At 37.7% G+C, this 20,561-nt stretch overlaps 1 protein-coding gene across 3 annotated transcripts in view; it reads right to left on the bottom strand.

The window, feature by feature from the left end:
• Positions 1-20,561, bottom strand: part of LOC5566051 (mucin-5AC) — a 207,720-nt gene that overhangs the window by 11,963 nt on the left and 175,196 nt on the right. For all 3 annotated transcript variants that reach the window (XM_021850087.1, XM_021850088.1, XM_021850089.1), the window contains exons 3-4: positions 18,795-20,204; positions 18,445-18,570 (exon numbers count right to left, since the gene is read on the bottom strand). In XM_021850087.1, the coding sequence (XP_021705779.1) occupies positions 18,445-18,570; positions 18,795-20,204 (1,536 nt within the window). The remainder of the gene's footprint in view (positions 1-18,444; positions 18,571-18,794; positions 20,205-20,561) is intronic.

Genomic DNA, 20,561 nt, shown 5'->3' with positions numbered 1-20,561 from the left:
TAAGTAGTGATGGAAAACAATTCCATCCCATAAGGTGGTTTTCTGCCATGCATATAAATAATAACAAAACATATTTTTGTGCTACATTTTAATTAGGAACTTATAAATGATATATTTTGAACATGTTTAATTCCTCTTTACGCTTTTATTGAGAAATTTTCAGTTAATATTAAATGTGAGGTGACATACTATTAAATGAAAGGTTTCTTTCTATAACGTAACGCATTTTATGGTTGATCCCTTATGTACATCAAATATGTACTTAAAATTAAAAATCTATGACTTATCAATCCTATTATTGTAATGGTTGACTTACTGATGTGGATTGACGCATGAAACTGGATGTGTCCCACTTACCCCGCTTAGCGAGGTAACTGTGTCCATTGGCTCATTCTAAAACTTTCTTCCAAGGTTTTCACAATTTCGAAATTATTCGATTAGTTTCATGCACACACCAGCAAATATGTTGCCAAAACGTGATCCAACAACACGGATTTGAAAAATATTGACATTTGAATATTTTATTGAACAATTTGTTTGAACTATCGTTTTTTTCGTTCCCACTTGCCCCGCGGTACCTTAACTAGAATAATTTGGAGATAATTCATCCATTTATACACATAAGTTAAACAGAACAGAAGTATTGTAGGATTATTCCTCACGAAGTTTTCGAAAAAAATAGTAGTTTAAAAATATTAGTGACATTTTCTTTTGAATACCAAACTGAAATCCTTTTATTCTATTTATGAATATATTTGTATCATCTGTCTAGAACAATTTATATGGTCAAATAAGTTACAAAAATATGCTTTCAATTCTAACATAAGTATATTTTGTCTTTTGCAATTCAGCTTAGATAAACTACAAAAATTTTCTTGTGAAGTTTGAAATTATTATTCTTTTATATATTTTATACCAAAAAGGTTAAAAAAAAACATTTATGTGGAATAATTCAAATTTTCTATGGTCAATTTGACAAATTTAAGCTGGAAATGAAAAAAGTTAAAGGAAAATAAAATTTTCGTAAGCATTCTGCCAATAAATGATAATAATACTTGATCCACTTACCCCACCCCATTAAAAAGTAGGGGTAAGTGTACCATGTACAATATATCTATATCTGTTTATAAAAATCACATATTTTCCTTTGTGATTCATTCAATTAGAACTGAAATGCTCACCATGTGTCGAAAAAACTAAAAGTATTCGATTTAAGACAGAGGTACAATGGATTTTTGATTGATGAAAATCAATTTTCAAATTAATTATTTTTTGCAGCTTACAAGTTTGCTTGTGTTAGTGTACGTGTAGTACCAGTTTTGCAATAGTATCAATGTGGGTGTAAGAATACAACCAAAAACGAAGCAATGGTGCGAAAACATTCAACATATTCAAGTATTTATGCATAATATTGACAAGTGATCCACATACCCCACTGATACACTTCCCTCGCTGTACTTTTTAAAAAGACACTACACGTTAATGCTTCCAGTGGGCTGTTTGCCCTTTAAAGGAAGCACCACACTAGACAACGGACTAGCATGCAACGCCCAGTGGCACAGTCGGAAAACATTTCTCTCGAAAAGTTTTCGGCCTGAGGCGGGAATCGAATCCACACTTCTTAGCACGATGCGGCTAAATGCCTCGGTGACACTAACCGCACGGCTACGAAGCCCACAAGCCCTTATTATTTTTTAACACCGATATGCGTTTTTTTGGGTACCGTAATCCGGGTAACATTTAATATTTCGTTGGAAAATGCATATGCTGCAAATTTTATATTTTTAAAACAAGTACTGCCACCCATAGCTCGAGACTATATTACTTTTTGAGTTATTTCAAAATTAAAAACACCTCGAACCACGGAATCCGCCTAAAGGTAGGTAATTGCCTAAGAGAATTTTACATTCTTAACAGTAGTTCGGTAATTTTGCCTAATTGAGCATACTTATAAAATTTTTGACAACGGAATCGTTTTCGGCAATGTCATTTTTAGTAAGAACCACATTTTACTTGCTTATATCGTTTGCAGAACTTATGTGAGACATGAATCTTCGGTAGTGTCATTCTTAATATTTAAAATCATTATTTCGAAAAGTTGACAAATTACGCATAAGGTAAACGCAATTTTCGTAAACATATTAACTTTTATTAGCTCATGAATATAAGAAAAATAAGCACCATTCGTGATTTGGGAATGTTTCATCAATAAATGAAAATACGAACTTTTGATGAGATGAGTCCTTCCGATCAATGTTATCCCGCGGATCAATGATACCCCGGATTACGGTACTTCAAAGTACATTCCAGAATAACTTATTCATTAAAACCATCCATGGAACATTGTTGAAGTCTAATATCGAAATAATTTTGAAATTTTGACAATATCATCCAAGCGGTGTTGGTAGACTCACACTCAATCATTGAGTTCTCCCACATAAGCGAACTCATTTGAGATCTGTTTCTCAAAACTCACGTTGGGGGGACGGACCTGGTGTAGTGGTTAGAACACACGCCTCTCACGTCGAGGACCTGGGATCGAATCCCATCCCCGAAATAGTCACAAAAAATTTCAGTGACGACTTCCTGCGGAAGGGAAGTAAAGGCGTTGGTCCCGAGATGCCCCTGGGCTAGGGCTAAAAATCTCGTTAATAAAGATAGAAAAAAAAACTCACGTAATGTTTATGCAAAATCGTTTGCCCATACAAATACCGTAACAAATGATTCAATAATAAAACCCATCGGTAATCTGTCAACCCCCAAAATTATTGTTTACATTAGAAAGTTGTGTTTTTATCAGAATTACAAGGAATAAGTGCTAACGGATGAATCCACTTATGCATGATGTTTTGGCTGTTGAGTTGCGTGAGTTACAACTCATGCGTAAAAACTCTATAGCATAAGATATGAAATGATATTTTCGCAACGCAATCAAATAAAAACTAAAATAAACTGTGTTCTGCAAACTTTCTCACGACATATTTATTGCCTTTCAATCTTTAAAAATGCTGCTTCATGTAAAATTCAATCGTAAACTGAAATTTGAATCTAGGAAAATTTGGAGCAATGAATTTTCTATTTGAATAAAGATAACTACTAGATATGAAGAACCTAAACGTATTGAAACAATATTGATGTGTTCATCTGCTGATAATATACAGTAATACAGTAAATTGATTTACCTGAGCTTCCTTTTTCATTAAAGTTTACTACTGGATTTGAAGAACTTATGGAGATTGCACCGATTTTGAGATGCTTATGATAAATTACAGTAAATTTTTTGATAACTGAGTTATTATTCGATTTAAACTCTGATATCAAAAATTTGCAACATGCGGGCCACATGGCATTTATATTCAAAATTATTTTGTGGGGTGCTAAAAATCTTTTCAAGAACCGCAGTTTGGTGACAACAGCCTTGGGATTTACAAACATTAGCAGTGCGAAATGGTCTGAATCAACAATTTAGCAGGGAAAGTGTTTTCTCTGTTCCAGCTGATTTAAGCCGCATGATGTCTTCAGAGATGTTGTTCGTAATTAGGTTATGCATATTCATAGAAAAAAGTTCAATAGGGTGGTCCTTATTCGAGTATCATCAATATTTTTAGTTCGAGGAAATTTGTGGTTGTGATCTTCTGCAAACATTGAGAAAATGTTATCTGTTTGACACTTCTGTTTTCTGAAGACACTTCTGACCTAACTCTTAATTTTAGCTTAATAAATTGATTCTCAAAGTTTTAACTTAGAGTGGACCCCAAAAACCAGTATAATTTGATCTAACTTTTTTGTTTTCAGTTTTTACGTGAATGTGGTCTTCTGAAGAGCTATAAAATTAACACATTTTCGCAAAATATTGCAAGTTTGTAGTTCTCGTGATTTTGAAGTTAGAAACAAATTTAATGTGAAGATAAAACGAAACTTAACCTTAAATTTTTAAGAGCACACATCTGAATCATTTGATTTGAAATTTGATCGATTGTTCACCATCGGCCAATGACCAATCGATCAAGATTTTAGCCTTAACGGATGTTTGGATCTCCAGTTTTGAGCTTTTGAAGATTTAAGGTTTAACTTCGGTGCATCTTCACCGTTAATGAAAACTATGAAATCCCTAGATACGTACAACTTATTTAGTTAGTTCGATAATTTTTTTAAGCGGCATTCGAAATGCCATATATGAGGCAACTTTTGCTGCAAAACTGTGAGAACGTTATTTTTGTACATATAGAAAATTCACTTAAAATATACCATTGAAAAACTCAAAATTCGTTCGCAACTAACAATATTTTAAAGTTACCGACGTGCTGTCTCCAGTTAAGTTATAGATTTTAACTAAATGTACAAATTTTCCAGTTACAACATTTTGGAGAAATATTATACAAAATACAGAAATGATAAAAGATAATATCTTGTATTTAGTTCTATAAAACATTTCGTTTTAATCAATTCACTAGACGGTTCAAAACACATAATTTTGTCAACTTTGTGCACTATAACAGTCACATTCGACAGTTTTGACAAATTGGAGTAACCATGTAGATTTATCAAATGATAAATACTTTCGATCAACTTAATGAAATCTGTGTATTTGTTCTAGAAAATTCGAAAAAAAAATACCTAGTCATTGATGATAACATCTGGTTTGGAAATATATTATGAGTATCCTCACGAACTTTTTTTTGTTGATACCATGTTCAAATCCTTGTCTAGAACCTAATGAATGTTCTCAAAACCACACCGCACATGATTCTGAAATTTTACATTATTTTCATAGAAATAAACATTCTTTGGCGCAAAAAACTTCACAACACACAACTGAACAATAATTACCTACAACAAACAAAGTTCATTCACTGGAGGTTACATTGATATTTGAATAAAATAGAAGAAATAAAATCGTGTGACATGATGATCAATTTAACCCGAATTTACGGTAACCTCAAAACAGAAAACCGGCTTTCGATTATATGAGAAATTATATATTCATTCAAAATAAATCTTTTGGCAATCTATGAACTCCAATCGTTAGCTAGGATGTCAGCACTTGTTTAAAAATATAAATTATAATTGTTTCAAATAGCATGCATAAATATGACCCATAACGCGAGTAGATCACCTGGTGCGTTATGGGGTAAAGATCTACCAATGAATCCTAGTCCTGATTGCTTCAAACAAAGAGGACAGGATGCTATAGTAATCAAAGGATCACTATTAGTCCTTTTTAAACCTATTTAAAAGTGACAAGTCTCGGTTTTCCTGTAGCCGAGAATGACCTTGAGACAAGGGAAAAAATGAGTCGAAATCAACAAGTTGTTTTCTAATCTTTTATTTATTTAGTTCTCTAGTTTGAAGAAGCAAGGGCTAGGATTCTGATGCATGAATAATATCGGTGTCACTGCGCGCCTGTACCCACCACATTCTTCAAAGGGTATAAATAGCGGAACCTTTTAAAATATTCTCTGCGATCAAGTTAGAAATTACAACTGTAAGAAAACCGAATACTTTATCACTTCTCAATAGTGAAAATGTAATACGACATGCACTAAACAAAGGACACGGAATATACTACAATAGATCAAATATTGGTCGCAGTGGTTTATGTTCCGAACAGAAAAAAAAGGTAGTAAGCGTTTAAAGTATCAATGTGTGTAAGAGATTGGAAGACGATGTTCTCTTGCCAATGGTTTATTTCTTAATGGTTGTCGTTTTGTCATGTCAAAGCCTAGGGTAAAAGCACCGGTTTTGGCCAGCCTAAGAGAAAATGTCAATAAAAATTAAATGGGAAGCCGTATGTATACTACAAATATGTCAAATGCAAGCCTTCAGTCTATATAATGTGTGTAAAATATCAAAACTGAGCTGAAACCAATTTTTCGCTTTGCAAATTCCGTTGGTCAATATAGGCCAACGGAACCAGTTGCGGCCATAGATTTGACTTCGGTTCCTAAATTGGCCAATTGCATTGATTTCTCATGAGAGTGGCCAAATTAGGAGTGCCCTGGCCAAATTAGGTAGATGGGAGTTAAAATTATAAGGAAATTGAGTTGTTTTTCTTATGTTTTAAATCATTTTGGACGAGTAAATGAATGCAGCTCTATCATATCAATGTGATCTACTGAACACAAAAAGTTTCATGCTGATTGGCTATGTAAAACGGTGTATACTCTACTATGGCTACAATTGGCGTATGGCTAAAACTGGTGCTTCTACCCTACTTAATTTAGAAACATTCACCACAGCCTGACCAGGTTCGCCTAGCAAGTTGATTTCGCAGTTCGTATACGTTAGTGTTGATCGTGAACATAGCTTGTAAATTTACAGTCAGTTCTTCATAGCTTCTTATCATGAAATCCGAGTTTGAATGTAACCAATTTTGGGCTTTCCCTTTCAACAACTTGAATAATACCATCTTCATTGTATGGTCTCCAACATTGAGCGCTTGTTTAGTATTGAATAAAATGTTCAAGAAATGATTCACATCTTCATGGCATTGACCCGAAAACGTCGGTAACATCGAAGAAATATCTTCAAGGCGTAGAATATTGCTTGAAATACTTGACACTGGTAACGAGGCTGCAACCGAGACTGGATTTTCAGAAAAAATCGTTCCAATATCTTTTGAATCTACAGATTCTCTTCCGGATGTTAATTGTTGTTCGTTTGAAATGACCACACGAGTAGTTTCTTGACGATGATCGAAGTGTCCATCCCCTAGAATGAATTCCGTTGGTCTTGATTCGTTGGTTTTTCCACATTGAGCGAGACTTCCATCCTCAAGAATGGATTTCACAGGTATGATCCCCGAAGTTCGAGCAGCATTAACGTCTTCCGGAACGATTTCTATTGGTTTGGATCCGGAAGATTGCTTTTCTTCAGTAGTCTTCTGGCTACGTAAAAACATCTTGCCGATAATCCCACTTCTGATATTGTAAGAGATTGAAAGACGATGTTCTCTTGCCAATGGTTTATTTCTTAATGGTTGTCGTTTTGTCATTTTGTCATGTCAAAGCCTACTTAATTTAGAAACATTCACCACAGCCTTTTACACTGTGCTGCTTCAAATTACCAGATTCTTCGAAAGCCGGACATTCGCCTATTTAACGGTATTTTAAGACTAAACGCCGATACTTTTCACTCGATCCATGATTGATCACATGTAGGTATACTTCATGTATCGAACGATATAAAAAAATCAAAACTGAGGATCATCACCCTTATGCTTAAACTTTCATTGCCCATAAATGAATAATATCGCATTATTCCAAGCTGACAACGATATATAATCTCGTCGCTCTTCAAACACACCCCGAAAACAATCCTTTTCTCTATCGAATGACAATAAACTACACGGCTGCAAATATGGGATTATATATTGATGGCAAACAACAAAACACTGGCGTTATTCGATCATAGTTTGTTAGTACTGGAAATAGCTACAAAACACCCAAACAACAAACCCAGCCACAGCTCGTCAAACAGACTTAGCACGATGTTGCGAGCTGATGTCCTTTTGCAAGGGAAGCGGCCCTTCTCGAAATCCCCATCTAATGCTGCTGTTTGTTGTCCTAGTTCTATGTGTAGTTAGTGTATAGATACACAAAACAATGGAAAGCTCAATCCATCAATTTTACGACAAGAGTAGATGAATTGTTATGGCGCTGGCTCGGGTCGCTTCCCTAGCACTCATAAATAGATGTATGGGCTGCGGCTACAGCGACTGTGCACAAGTGGTTATGTATAGAGGGGGGTAGGTGTGTCAAACATATCCTTTCCGTCCCTAGGACGAAACTCTGGACGAAGACAATGACGTTAACGACGACGACGACAACGATGCAGTGTAGTAATCCAAATTACTCCTCATTCGGTTGGTAAGCCTCCTGCCTTCCCGGCGTCGATTCTGTTGTGTCCTCGAACGTGGCACAGACATCTTCTTGGCCCTTATTCGGTTCCAACGGACAGCTACATCATCGTCGTTGTGGACGTCATCATCGACTACTCTGGCATTGGCAGCAAAAACGCGACGATGTTCCAGGTCACTCAAGTTCTTGTTCTTCTGAGTTCGTCGAAGCGATTCGTCAACGGAGCGGAAAGGGTGTTCAGAAGCGTAGGCGGAAGAGCTGTGCTCATAGTGATAGGCAGTAGTAGAAGAGCTTGGTATGGGAGCCACCGAGTAAGAGGGCCATCTTGCAGGTCCGGAAGTTGGGCGATGGTTATTGGAGGAAGCAAATGGTGGTGGCAGCCGGTTGAGGAGTCCAGCCGGTTCGGTTACTGATGGCCAGTCCCAATCGGTATCATCGTAGCCGGTGAGCTGGGTCTGTATGATGAAAATTTGTACAATAGGGAAGCATGCGAGTTGGTTTGGAATAGCTTGGAGAGAGACAGAAATATGTGCAACATTATAGAAGGATCTGTCACCAGAGATCAATTCCTAGCAATAATTTGAAAACCAACAATCAGAAGGGGATAGATGGGTAGGTGAGGAGCTAAGAGACTTCATAACTTTACAATGGTAGTGAAAACAAGGGCAGCTCGGTAAAGATAGATCTTTTTCAAAGATTACTCCAGAAATGAGAAGAGCTTGAAGGACAAGATTAGTGTTGCGCATTTTACATATGCATAATGTGGTAAGAAAGATACAGATGTAACTAAAGGAATGATAGTTTTCAATGTGTGCTTATATTAATCTGACATCGTACCAGTTTGGAGAGCAATTTGCTTCCATCATTTCCATACAGAGGTTGAAAATGCACAGATATGACAAGGCATGGAGGAGAAAAGAAAGTATGAGTCCTCATAGCCACAGACAGCTTGCTGATAGTCGAATGGGAGTTTTAGTTCTCATTTACATGCCAGTAACAGGCTTTGAATTGGTCGGCCTTGTCATAAGGGACCAAGTACGAAACATGGCAATAATAAATTATTACGTCATTATATGCAGATTTATCTTAGCACCATTGCACTTTGATAAGATTCGATGAATATTGTATACTGCGACAGAAATGTAACAAATTTATTTTGGATAAAAAATCGATAAAAGTATGCAGCAAGAGTGCACCAAATGCAGTTACCCATAACAACAACAACGATCAACTTACTGATGCATGCAAGAGAATGCAAGACATTCAGTGTTGACCAGACTCATTTCAAAGAAATTCGAATTGTGAAACCATGAACTGTTATAACTGTGCGTTGTATTCCTGAGATGGAGGGGGAGGTGTTTGGGCTTGAGTGTTGCACATGGAATCCGACAGTTTCGATCTCGGTGGGCCGCAATTCAAGTTTCGGTGAAATGATTCGCACTCACTCATTTCATTTCACCGAAACTTGAATTGTGGCTCTCTGGGATCAAAATTGATCGATTTTGTGTGCAGTACTCAAGCTTAACCATCTGCTTTTCTATCTTAGGAGGATAGAGCATGGTTGTAGTAGTTCGTGGCTTCGTAGTTCGGAAAATGTTATTTTCGGAGAAATGAGTCTGAACAACACTGAAGACATTCCATTGATTTGCCAGATTTGTGGTCATCAAGTGATTCATCTACTCAACCACCAAAGGAAGTTTGTAAGTTTTACAAAATCCGATGCATTTGATTTTGATTTTTGCCCATTTACCATCTTTGAATATTTGGTCAGAAATTGCAATAATTTCTATGCAGACAAAATGGACCAAGTATTGAGAAGCAAGCAATTGATTGATTATTGTATATTTTAGGCAAATTAGGGGCCCAGATAGCCGTAGCGGTAAACGCACAGCTATTCAGTATGACCATGCTGAGGGTCGTGGGTTCGAATCCCACTGGTCGAGGATCTTTTCGTAAAGGAAATTTTCTCGATTCCCAGGGCATAAGAGTATCTTCGTACCTGCCACACGATATACACATGCAAAGATGGTCAAACGGCAAAGAAAGCTCTCAGTTAATAACTGTGGAAGTGCTCATAAGAACACTAATCTGAGAAGCAGGCTTTGTCCCTATTGGGACGTAACGCCAGAAAGAAGAAGAAGAAGAGGCAAATTCTTGAGTCCGATAAAGGATTATGGTAGCCGTACCGAGTATGAATGAAGTATTTTTGAATCCGCTTGTTAGACCAATACACTTTGGACAGTAATAAAGAATATCACTTGTTGAATATTTCTGGTTTTCAATTTTAGATTACATTTTTGATACTGATTTCGGAATTGAAGATATGGGTTCTAGAAGATTTTTTGATATTGATGTCGAAGGGTGTTGTCAACTGTTGTCATCAAATTTGAACCCAGTTTCACTGTGCAAGCATTGAATGATTGTTGTTTTTCAATAAATTGCTGAATCAGATTGAACTAAATCACAAAATAGTGTTCTTTAGTTTAGTAATAGTGGACCAAACACTACTAACTATATGCGGTACTTTTTCAATTAACTACGCAAATAGGGTTACCATATTTGCTCCTACCGAAAAGAGTACTTTTTTTCAAACCTGCAAAAGAGTACAAAAGAGTACCCTATCATGAAGCCTGTCATAAAAATGGAAAATACACTTTTTACTAATTGTCTCAATTTACTTGTGTTGATCATTTTTGTTTTTGCTTGATTCTTAAGTCGTTGGTCGCATTAACTTTATGGAAAACAAAAAGTTGATTTACAAAATTAATGAAAATATTGACTAATTAAGAATTTTTGGTCTAAATGCAATCAATTGTCAGATTCCTACTCAAAACCACTTTTCCTACATTTTAATCACAGTTTAGGTTATCAAGGAGACACTATTCTCAACTTTTTATTGTGGGTTTCACACAAATTAACATTATTTATCGTTCGCCAACTTTAAAAGATGCTTGCGTTTGGCTATTTGTAATAATATTGTCTTTCACATTACTGCCGTGAATCGCAAGTCAGTCCCATCTGTTAGAAGAAGGCATTGAGAAAATGGGGTGTGAAGTTTCCAAACTCATTTTCCATACGAATAATCAAAAAATTCCAGAGGATTGGAAAATATTCAAATCTTAATGAAACTTTCACAATTTGCTTATCACTATGATATCTTTCTGAGAAAAATATAAAGATGATTAAAACACGAATCATTTTTGTGTTACACGGTGCGGAATTCTGTAGTGGGACTGATATGCGGTTACTTTTCATTATGGGACAATTTGACTTGCTGTTTTTTCCGACATTTTCCAAACAAATCTTATTATCTCATTAGGGCAGCTGAAAGAGCATTGGAAGATATGTTGAAAACTGAACTCAACTTAATTTTCACGAAAATGCAGATGGGACTGACTTGCGATTCACGGCAGATTAGTTCTGAAAAAAATAGTATTTAGCAAAAATGTTCTTTACAATATGTAGAACAGTAAAATTTAAAAACTCGGCTATGACAAGTACCTTAAGCGTTATCTTTAAGGTGATTATAGAACGAAGCCACACCTCAAGTTTTCAAGAGCACAAGACTTGAGAACCAAACAGTGCTCCGCATTGAAAATCTATCCCATTGGTCACCACAAGCAAGCAATTTTTTGGTTTTCAACGCGAACTGTTATCAGATTCTCTCGTCTTGTGCACCTAAAATTCAAAGTTTGGCTTCGTTTTAAGTTTTAAGTTTCATAAAAATAAATTTGTTAAGATGTTGATATATGCTTGATTGATTTGATTGTTTACTTCGGTATTTTAGATAATATAATTTTAAAATTGAATCCTTTAAATCCCACATCTTTGTTCAACAATCGCATTGCCAAAATAACTTGTAAGTGCTTGAACAGAAGTCAATATCAACAGTTTAACATACGGTCACTTATTTCTGTAATGAGTGATATCCTGGTATTATTATTTAGCTAATCGTACTAATTCGATTCAGCCAGTTTTTTTTTTAATCATCGGAAAGGGGTTAATCTGCCGAGAAATATTGATAGTTGCAGAAGCAGTTTATTTAGTTGAAACATGTTTGCGAGTGATTTGTTTAACTTGTACTCAACCAAAATATGTGTTGAGTTGGCTTCTTCAACATATTATTTGATTTGGTCGGCAATCGTCAGTAATATCTGAAAAAGAGTACACTTGAGCCCATTTAGCAAAAAAGAATAGTACACAAATTTTGAAGGCAAAAAAGAGTACATGTACTCTAAAAAGAGTACGTCTGGTAACCCTTTACGCAAACAACGCGTGACATGTTTGATCCTGCCCTCATCGCCGGCCCCCGCAGGAGCAAGCGTCAAGGTCGAAGAGTCAATCACAACTCCATTCTCACTTGTGTAATCGTATAAAAACGAGTTGTTTTCCAACAGCAAATCAGCTGTCAAACTTTAGGTGTTGAAAAATATTGAAATTGATTTCATTTTCAAAATTGTTCGTAAATGTAGAGTTGTTTCGTGTCCAGTTTATTCAAGCCATAAAACACATCAGATGTTTCGGCTTCCATCGATATTCAAACGGATGACCGAATCTGAGCGAAGTTTGGTTAAAAATCGACTTGAGCTGTGGATAGAAGCATGCGGGTTGGAACAACAACTCCCGCTTCCCATAAGCGTGTTTGCAGTAGCCACTTCGTGTTTGGCAAACCAACCAAAAGCTTTGAAAAGGATGCTGCAGATTGGATTCCAACGCAGAATCTATCAGATGAGGTCATATCGGAAAAAGCAGACTCTGGGAATATATCGGTAGAATGTGGAGAGGAGGGTAACAACGGCACTGACCTTAATCCAGTTGCCTCGGATATTGACCACAGAGAAAGTTTAGAGTGCAGTGTGATTCAGTCCAGAAATTTTTTTTATTATAGAGAAGCGCGAATTCTGAAACCTAAGCTTTCAAACGTGGTTTCAATCGAGCAAAATCAAGGAGACTCAAAGAGATGTTATGCAAAAGAGACGATGGATGTGTGTTAGTGAAAAGCGATACGTAAGTGACATCACTGATAAGCTTGGTTTCTCATGGCGACTGACAGGATGACACGCACACTAAAACATTGTTTGAATGACCTCAATTTTTGATAGTCATTGCAAATGTTGTTTATAAACAAAGTCAAAATTCTCTCCGCGTTTCTCTAGTGTAATCATATTCTCTGGTTCAGTCCTTTGACTTGACAGCAGTTTGTTTATATTTTCAACCAGCAAAACCTACACGGAGAAATCGACTACCCAAAAAATAAGTTCTTTTTAGTCAAATTTGGGTGAACTGCATTTAGTTTTTACCCACGGTTGGGTTGTTTTGCCTCTCTCGCAACAGCAATGTTGTCAAAAACAGAGAGAGACGCACCGACCCAGCGTCGAAGTTCAATGGAATAAGCCAAATTTGGGTTCTTTCGAGTTTACCTAACGTTAAGTTATTTTAACCCATCACGGAGACTTTGAAAACTAACGCTGGGTAGATTTTTTTTGCACTGAGTTGTTTGATTTGCCGCTGTCAAATGGAAACAACCTAATGATAGGTATATATCAGTTAACCCAAATTTGGGTTATCCCACGGAAGAGCCGAATTGCGTCAAAAGAAGTCAAATTTGGGTTGATTTGCGGCTCCGTGTATGTAGTTGTGAAACAGCAAAAACCACTACCGGGTACCCCCGTTGGTTTGACCACAATTAATCTGAACACTTTTCAATTTGTACCCCGCTAATTTGCACATCGTTCAGATTAAAAATGGTTCAATCGTCATTTAGCTATTGTAACGGAGTGAAGTGAAATGGAACTCTGCGAAACGGAACGCAGAATCAAAACAAAACAGCCAAAGGGGTAACCAGACACCCGTTTCTAGGGTGACTAGATGTTCAAATTAAAAATGAACCCCGATGGTTTGCATGAGGTACGGTTCAAATTATCGGGGGTGTACGGTATACGCTAACCGACGCGCATGATGTCAATTTGCTGTCATTGTTGTTTGTTCATCGCGCACGATGAAAAAGTACCGCGACGTCGAAGTAAAATTGTTTGCGAGAGGTGAGCGACCCAGTGTCATATTCCGGCGGTTGAAATCCCACGGGATGAAGCGGAGTCAGGGCTGTTAAGAATCATGACCGGCTTGCGACACTAACGAAACCAGTCTTCTCATTGTCACTAGGCGAAGCTATGTTTCATGTGCTCACTCCATCAGGTCGCAATAACAGGGCCTTATGAGAGCAATTGTAAATTTATTTTGCTTTTAAAGTTTCTATCTTATTTTGGAAAATTTCGGGAAGCAAATGTGTTCGATAAGTAAAGTAGAGATCCTTAAATGATTCTAGCGACATAAATTATAATCATATCAGATAATTAAATTAAAATTGTCTTGTTTACAATTCTGTCACAAGCCGTAGCGACGGAAAAATGAAGGAGAATTTGAAGAAAGCTTCTGTCATTGTCTCACCGTCCGATGACAGTGAGAGAACCACCTATGTAAAAGGCACGCGACAACTTCTATTTACATTGACGCTTTCCAGCACTGAGCGGAGTTTCATTTATTTCACTATTCGTCGGTACCGGGAGATGGGCTCGGCCAAGGACCGTGTGAGATCCGGGTGGCCGCGTTTGGCGAGGACGCCAGCAGCCAGCAATGTGGTGAGCGAGCGGATTGGCCGAAAAATGAACCGCTCGATCCGGAAGACTGCTGCTGACCTGAATGCGTCGATCGAGACTGCTCACACCATCATAACGAAGGACGTTATGATTCAAGACGTACAAGAAACACAAGATTCACGAAGTAACGGAGGCTACAACGAAAAAGAGGCTGGACAGAGCCAACTGATAATTTTGAGGCACGCAGGTAAGGAGTTGGTGTTTTCTGATGAGAAAACCTTTGTCTTGTAACAGCCGCACAATGTCCAAAATGATCGGCTGAGACCGCCGACATTTGCCAGCATCCCAAAATCCCTCATAAACATCCCGCGGTTCCAAAGCGCCGTGTCGGTGTTGGTTTGAGTAGAAGCTCCCAACGGGAAGGATCATTTCGTATTGCTACAGGACAAAGCATATCGGCCCACACGGTAATAGTCGTCCAAGCGTGGTGTCGAATTTGACTGATTTTCTCGATAAGACTTTGTGGCCTTCCAGCTCCCTGACCTTAATCCTCTGGACTTTCAAGCAGAGCGAACATCAAGTGAGCACTATGGACCAATTTAAGAAGCTCATTTTCAAGATCTGGGACGAGGTGCCGATGTACCAAGTGCGTGCCGCGTGCGATTTTAAGAAACGTCTCAAGCAGGGTTACCACATTAAAATCTGTATTTTTGCTTTTAATTATCTGTAATTCTGTATATTGGAGCAAAATATCTGTATTTTACATCTGTATTTCTAAAAATTGAGATTAAAGTGACAAATATACAAGGAATTGAAGGGAATATAAATCATTTGTAACTACGATACAGAGTTGTCACATCTCAATTTAAAATTTCAAGGTTTTAAAAAATATTTATTTTTAATTTTGTTCAAAAATCAGTGTATGTCTGCATAGTTTTGGCAGAATTCTGTATACAGAATCTGCACATCTGTATTTTTCCAAAAAAATCTGCATTCTGTACATTCAGAATCTTGGTTACAAAATATTCGAGAAAATATGTAAAACACAGATAAGCCTGTACATGTGGCAATCCTGGTATCAAGCTGCAAGCACAAAGAGAGGGTGCTCCCACCTAATATGCCCTAAATTTTCTCAATAAACATTGCGTCAATAGAAAATGAGTTGGAAAAAATCTAGTATTTTCATTTTTTTAACACATTTTTAAAGTGTATTCGAACATTATGAACACCCTGTAATTGCAAAAACTACTATAATTCACAGTGTTAATACGAACCAAACTAAGGTACGATGTCATAGTTGTAGGGTGTGTACACACTTAAAAAAATTTACGGATTACGGTGAAATTTCACCGGATAGGTGTTTGAGAAATTTAGTTGTAATGCAAAAATTTGTACATAAACACACATTCAACTTCTTTATAGTAATTTCAGTTCAAATTAAAACGAATTATGAAAAAGGAAACAGATTTGTTTGATGAACCCGATGGATGAAAATTTGATCTTTACTGAAAAAAGGGCAAGAAAAATTATTGTACACTTGAACGTATAGATCATTTACTATTTAGTAGTAAGTGATTGGTTTTCCGAATCACTTCACATAAATTTCGTTCTAAAAATTACTACAGTACTGACCCGATTTTGTCAGCCCCCGATTTTGTCTGCCCCCGATTTTGTCTACCCCCGATTTTGTCAGCTTTTTGACCCGATTTTGTCAGCCTATTTTAAATTTGTGAAAAAATTGTTATCGTCATGTTTTACCACGTTTACATTAAAATTGATGATGATGTTTGATGTCATGCACGCATGGGAGTAGCCAGAAGGGGCAATAGCAAGGCCTTTTATTATGTGCTAAAAATCGATATTACCAATATAAAGGAGGGGGGAGCCCCTGATAAAAAAAAACTGGCTACGCCCATGTCTATCGCCCTCTTAAAAGTCCATGTAACCATGTAACACGTCAATATGTGAAAAACAGGAACAAATTAAAATGACCCGATTTTGTCAGGTTCCCCATTTTGTCAGCCTAAAATTCATCGAGGGGCTGACAAAATCGGGTCCTTACTGTAATTATTATTTAAGTTCATTTGTATAAGATTTTAATTTTTCTTTTAGAGATTCAATTATCCGGAGCTTAATTCTATTAATGTCACTTTAACCTGATTGCCGTAGCAAGGGAAGGTCATTCGTAACAGCAATTATCCGGAGGATTCGTTTATTCAGAGAGAAAATAAATCGATGCTCCAGATAATCGAATCCGACTTGTACTGGCTTGGTGCATTGTTTGTCTCACAATTGAGAACCGTACTTCTGAGCCCAGTAGACAGCAAAATAACATTTAAATTTCAATGAAGTGTAAAATGAAAGCTTCGGTAAAATAAACAAATTTATTGAGTTTTTACGTTTTTTTTTTTTTGTAAATTTTAATATACAAGCAATTAAATTTTAATTGAATTGAAATGATTTCTGCACAATCGTGTAAAATTGGAACAAATTTGATTTGGAAATACACTGCCCATAACTGCATATTTGTAACATCCGATAAAAGTAGGCATTGAGTAAATGGGATACCAAGTTTTCATTTTACTGCAGTATGGGAGGAAACTAAAATTTCAAAAAATCATTACGAATTCAAAAGAGCTTATTTGAGGCTGAAATTTTGTACAACTCATATCGCATATTGGGTGATTAGTCAGAAAATAATTCTGATAGAAATTTCGTTACTACTACATTATGAGGCTCATGTATAATCTCAATGTGACTGTTATGCGGTTACAATTGCCAATGTGACAAAACAACTTGGTATTTTTTAGAATTTTCTAGAACAATCTCACAGATTTTAGTAAGTTGATCAAAAGTATTTATCATTTGATGACTCTCCATGGTATTAACTCCAATTTGTCAAAAATGTCGAATGTGACTGTTATGCAGTTATGGGCAGTACAGGACTAACAGATAAAATTTGCGTTTATTTCGATGCTCAAAATATGTGCATGAAAGTAAACTTAAAGTTACAATATAATTTAGCTGAAAACATTATAATCCTAACGTACATAATTTACGATCCCATTCTTGCAAATCCATGTTTACACAAAATTCCATCTCATTTACAAGAACACATATATCCAAGCACCGAACCAATGTCCAATTGAAACGAATACAACTTTCCATTCTCTGTTGACCAAACAATCGATGAAGAGCTCTTGTATGTAGCAGATAGTTACATACCAACCGAAATGATATCACTCCACACTTCATAAACTTCGTCCCACAAGCGTACCTTTTGTGTAACAATCCTTTTGCCACAAACAATATACCTAGCACTGATATCGTATCAACGTAATCACCGACAGCCGGTCATTTTGAATAAAGGCACTAAAAGGCATCCTCCCACCAACACAGGCCCCTTTTCTGCTATAAGAACGACATGTAAGGACGCAAGCTTTCGTTTAGTTACACAGCCTGTGCCCGGTTGACTGTCACTCTCTATCTATCTCCCTTCTCAGCGGGGGCGAACGATGATTCTAGTTCCAATTACGGGGACCGGTAGTTTCAATAGCAATTTCAAACAAACTAGCAGTTTCCCATACTTCTTGGATTCCTCGAGACAGGTAAAGACACAAGCCGTTTCCCGTAGGACGTCGTCGTTTCTCCCTATCGTCGTAACCCCATTAGTTTGCCCGGTATCTATAAAGTGTTTATCGGAAGTAATAAGTGTTCGATTGTTTTACCAGTTGCCGATCCGGAGATGCCTTGTAGATAATCATAATGGTTGCTTGAGAATGGTTAACAATGAGGGTAGAGCTTGAACGGGGTATGTGGGACAAGAAATGGACTACTACGGGATGAAGTTGTCATCCGTACCGATAGGAATGATTGGATGACCCTATCTACACGTTGAGAGGGGTTGGGGTTATCTTGGAACTCTGTTTCTCTCAAGGGGGATCATACGGGAAGTACGGATAAACAGAATTGAAAGGCAGCTGACTTACCGTTGACGTCGATGGTGGTGTAGCCCTGAAGCTAGGGATGGTTGGGGTATAGACCGGGGTCTTCTTGAGGTTGGATTCAAAACGGTTTGGTACTCTCGAACCGCTGGCTGACTGCGAACGTTTCAGCTGGGAGGATGTTGGGTGTAAATCGGGCAATCAGTGGTGAAGCAAGTGGGAGATGGCGTACGTACAAGGCCGCATTGGATACAATAAAAATGTTAGTACATAGTGAGTAACAATTTCAACAAAGCGAGATTCGAGATTAGAACATAGAAGCTAATCTACAATCTATAGGAACATTTGCGTGGATTATCTGGTTATTATGGTTATTTCTTGCTAGTAAAACTTACCGTATTAAGTGAGGAAAGTGCCTTAGAACGAGAAGGAATAACGACTGGTTTTACTTCGTTGTTGATTTCGGCATTAGAAGAGATCGGTTTACGGGATTGTCTCTGCGCTGAAGCTGAACGGAATGCACTGGGATTACGAAGGGATGAAATCACGAAACTATTATCACGTTTCGATTCCGTTTCAGCGGAATTGGCCAGAGAAGCGGATGCAGTAGAAGGTGCAGAAAACGTGCGTTTACCTGGTGCAGTACTTCTCGTAGTTGGAGAATACGGCTTTCTGGTCGTCGTTGACGTCGTAGTGGTTGAAGTCAGTTGACTAACAATGCTAGGTCTACGTGAGTAAGCTCTGGTTGATCTTGGGGTAGTAGAGGCTATTTCTGTAGCAAATGACTCTTCAGTTGTAGTGGTTGTTGTAGTAGACGAGGTTCTAGATCTCGGGGTAACCAGTTTCTTGGAGGATCGAGGAGTTGCAACAGTAGGGCTAGAAGCTCTGCTTCTTGATCTTGAATTTTCGCTTGACTCCTCAGATGACGATGTTCTACTTCTTGAGGGTGCCGGTTTTGAAGTTGCGTTAGACTCTCCAGAAGATGCCGAGGCAAATTTCCTCGCTGGTCTTGGAGTTATCACCTTCACAGTAGTTGTTGTACCTTCTGTGGTTGTACTCAAAACCTTCACCTTGAACCGTGGAACATCTTTTTCACCAGATTTCCCGAAATCATTTTCCGTTGATGACTCCAGCTTATTTACGGTCTTCAACTTGTTTTCTTTGAATTTCGCTTTCAGCAACTTTTTGAATTCTTCCGGATAGTTTTCATCCGACGATACATCTTCATTCCTTTCCTTCGAAATAGCTTTGATCTTTCCTCTTGTTCGACTTTCTACAGATCGGGTGGACGAGCTCGGCACAACCTCTTCAACTTCATTCGAAAATCTGCTACTACTGCTTCCTCTACCTCCAAGCTTTCGACCACCCCTTACACTCGCCACCGTGCTCGTACTCGTCGTACCACCTGAATCCCCTCTCAGTCGCGACTTCCTCCGCTGCTGTACTGTCTCTTCCGAGCCCTTATCAGATCTTCGAGCAAAGTCATTCTGATACACAACCTCACTGCGCAAGCTTGGTGCGAACTGTTCCTTGGTCGTCAGTCGCTGTTCAAAATCCTCTTCACTGCTGTCTAACTCTTGGGACCGTGTTGAAGTTGGTTGAGCTTTGGTCGGTCGACTCCGGCTACGGCTGGCGACGGTTCTGGAGGACTGCTCCGCAGCTTGAGAGGTAGGAATTCGCCGACGAACATTGCTGCGGCTGTAGTTTTCTTCACTTTCCAGCAGAACTGTGTCGTCTATCCATGGCCTTGAGGATGATGAGGAGTGGGATCGTTGCCGGTCAAACCGGACCGAACCTCGTTGGGCCTAAAAAGAAAAAAAGAATATTTGAAGATAATGTCTTTGACATTTTCAATCATAGAATAATAGTAATTAATGGACGAATACCAGGGAATCAAACCCAAACCATAGTAATAAGCATTCTGAAAAATTGAATTGAAATCGAATTGGATTTGGATTGAACTCGAATTGGATTTGATTTGGATTTGGATTGGATTTGGATTGGATTTGGATTGGATTTGGATTGGATTTGGATTGGATTTGGATTGGATTTGGATTGGATTTGGATTGGATTTGGATTGGATTTGGATTGGATTTGGATTGGATTTGGATTGGATTTGGATTGGAATTTGGATTGGATTTGGATTGGATTTGGATTGGATT

This window comes from Aedes aegypti, chromosome 3 (genome assembly GCF_002204515.2).
Source record: "Aedes aegypti strain LVP_AGWG chromosome 3, AaegL5.0 Primary Assembly, whole genome shotgun sequence".
In the NCBI taxonomy this organism is placed as follows: Eukaryota; Metazoa; Arthropoda; class Insecta; order Diptera; family Culicidae; genus Aedes; species Aedes aegypti.
Note: the sequence above shows the minus strand (reverse complement) of the source record. Positions and strands in the feature narration are given on the sequence as shown.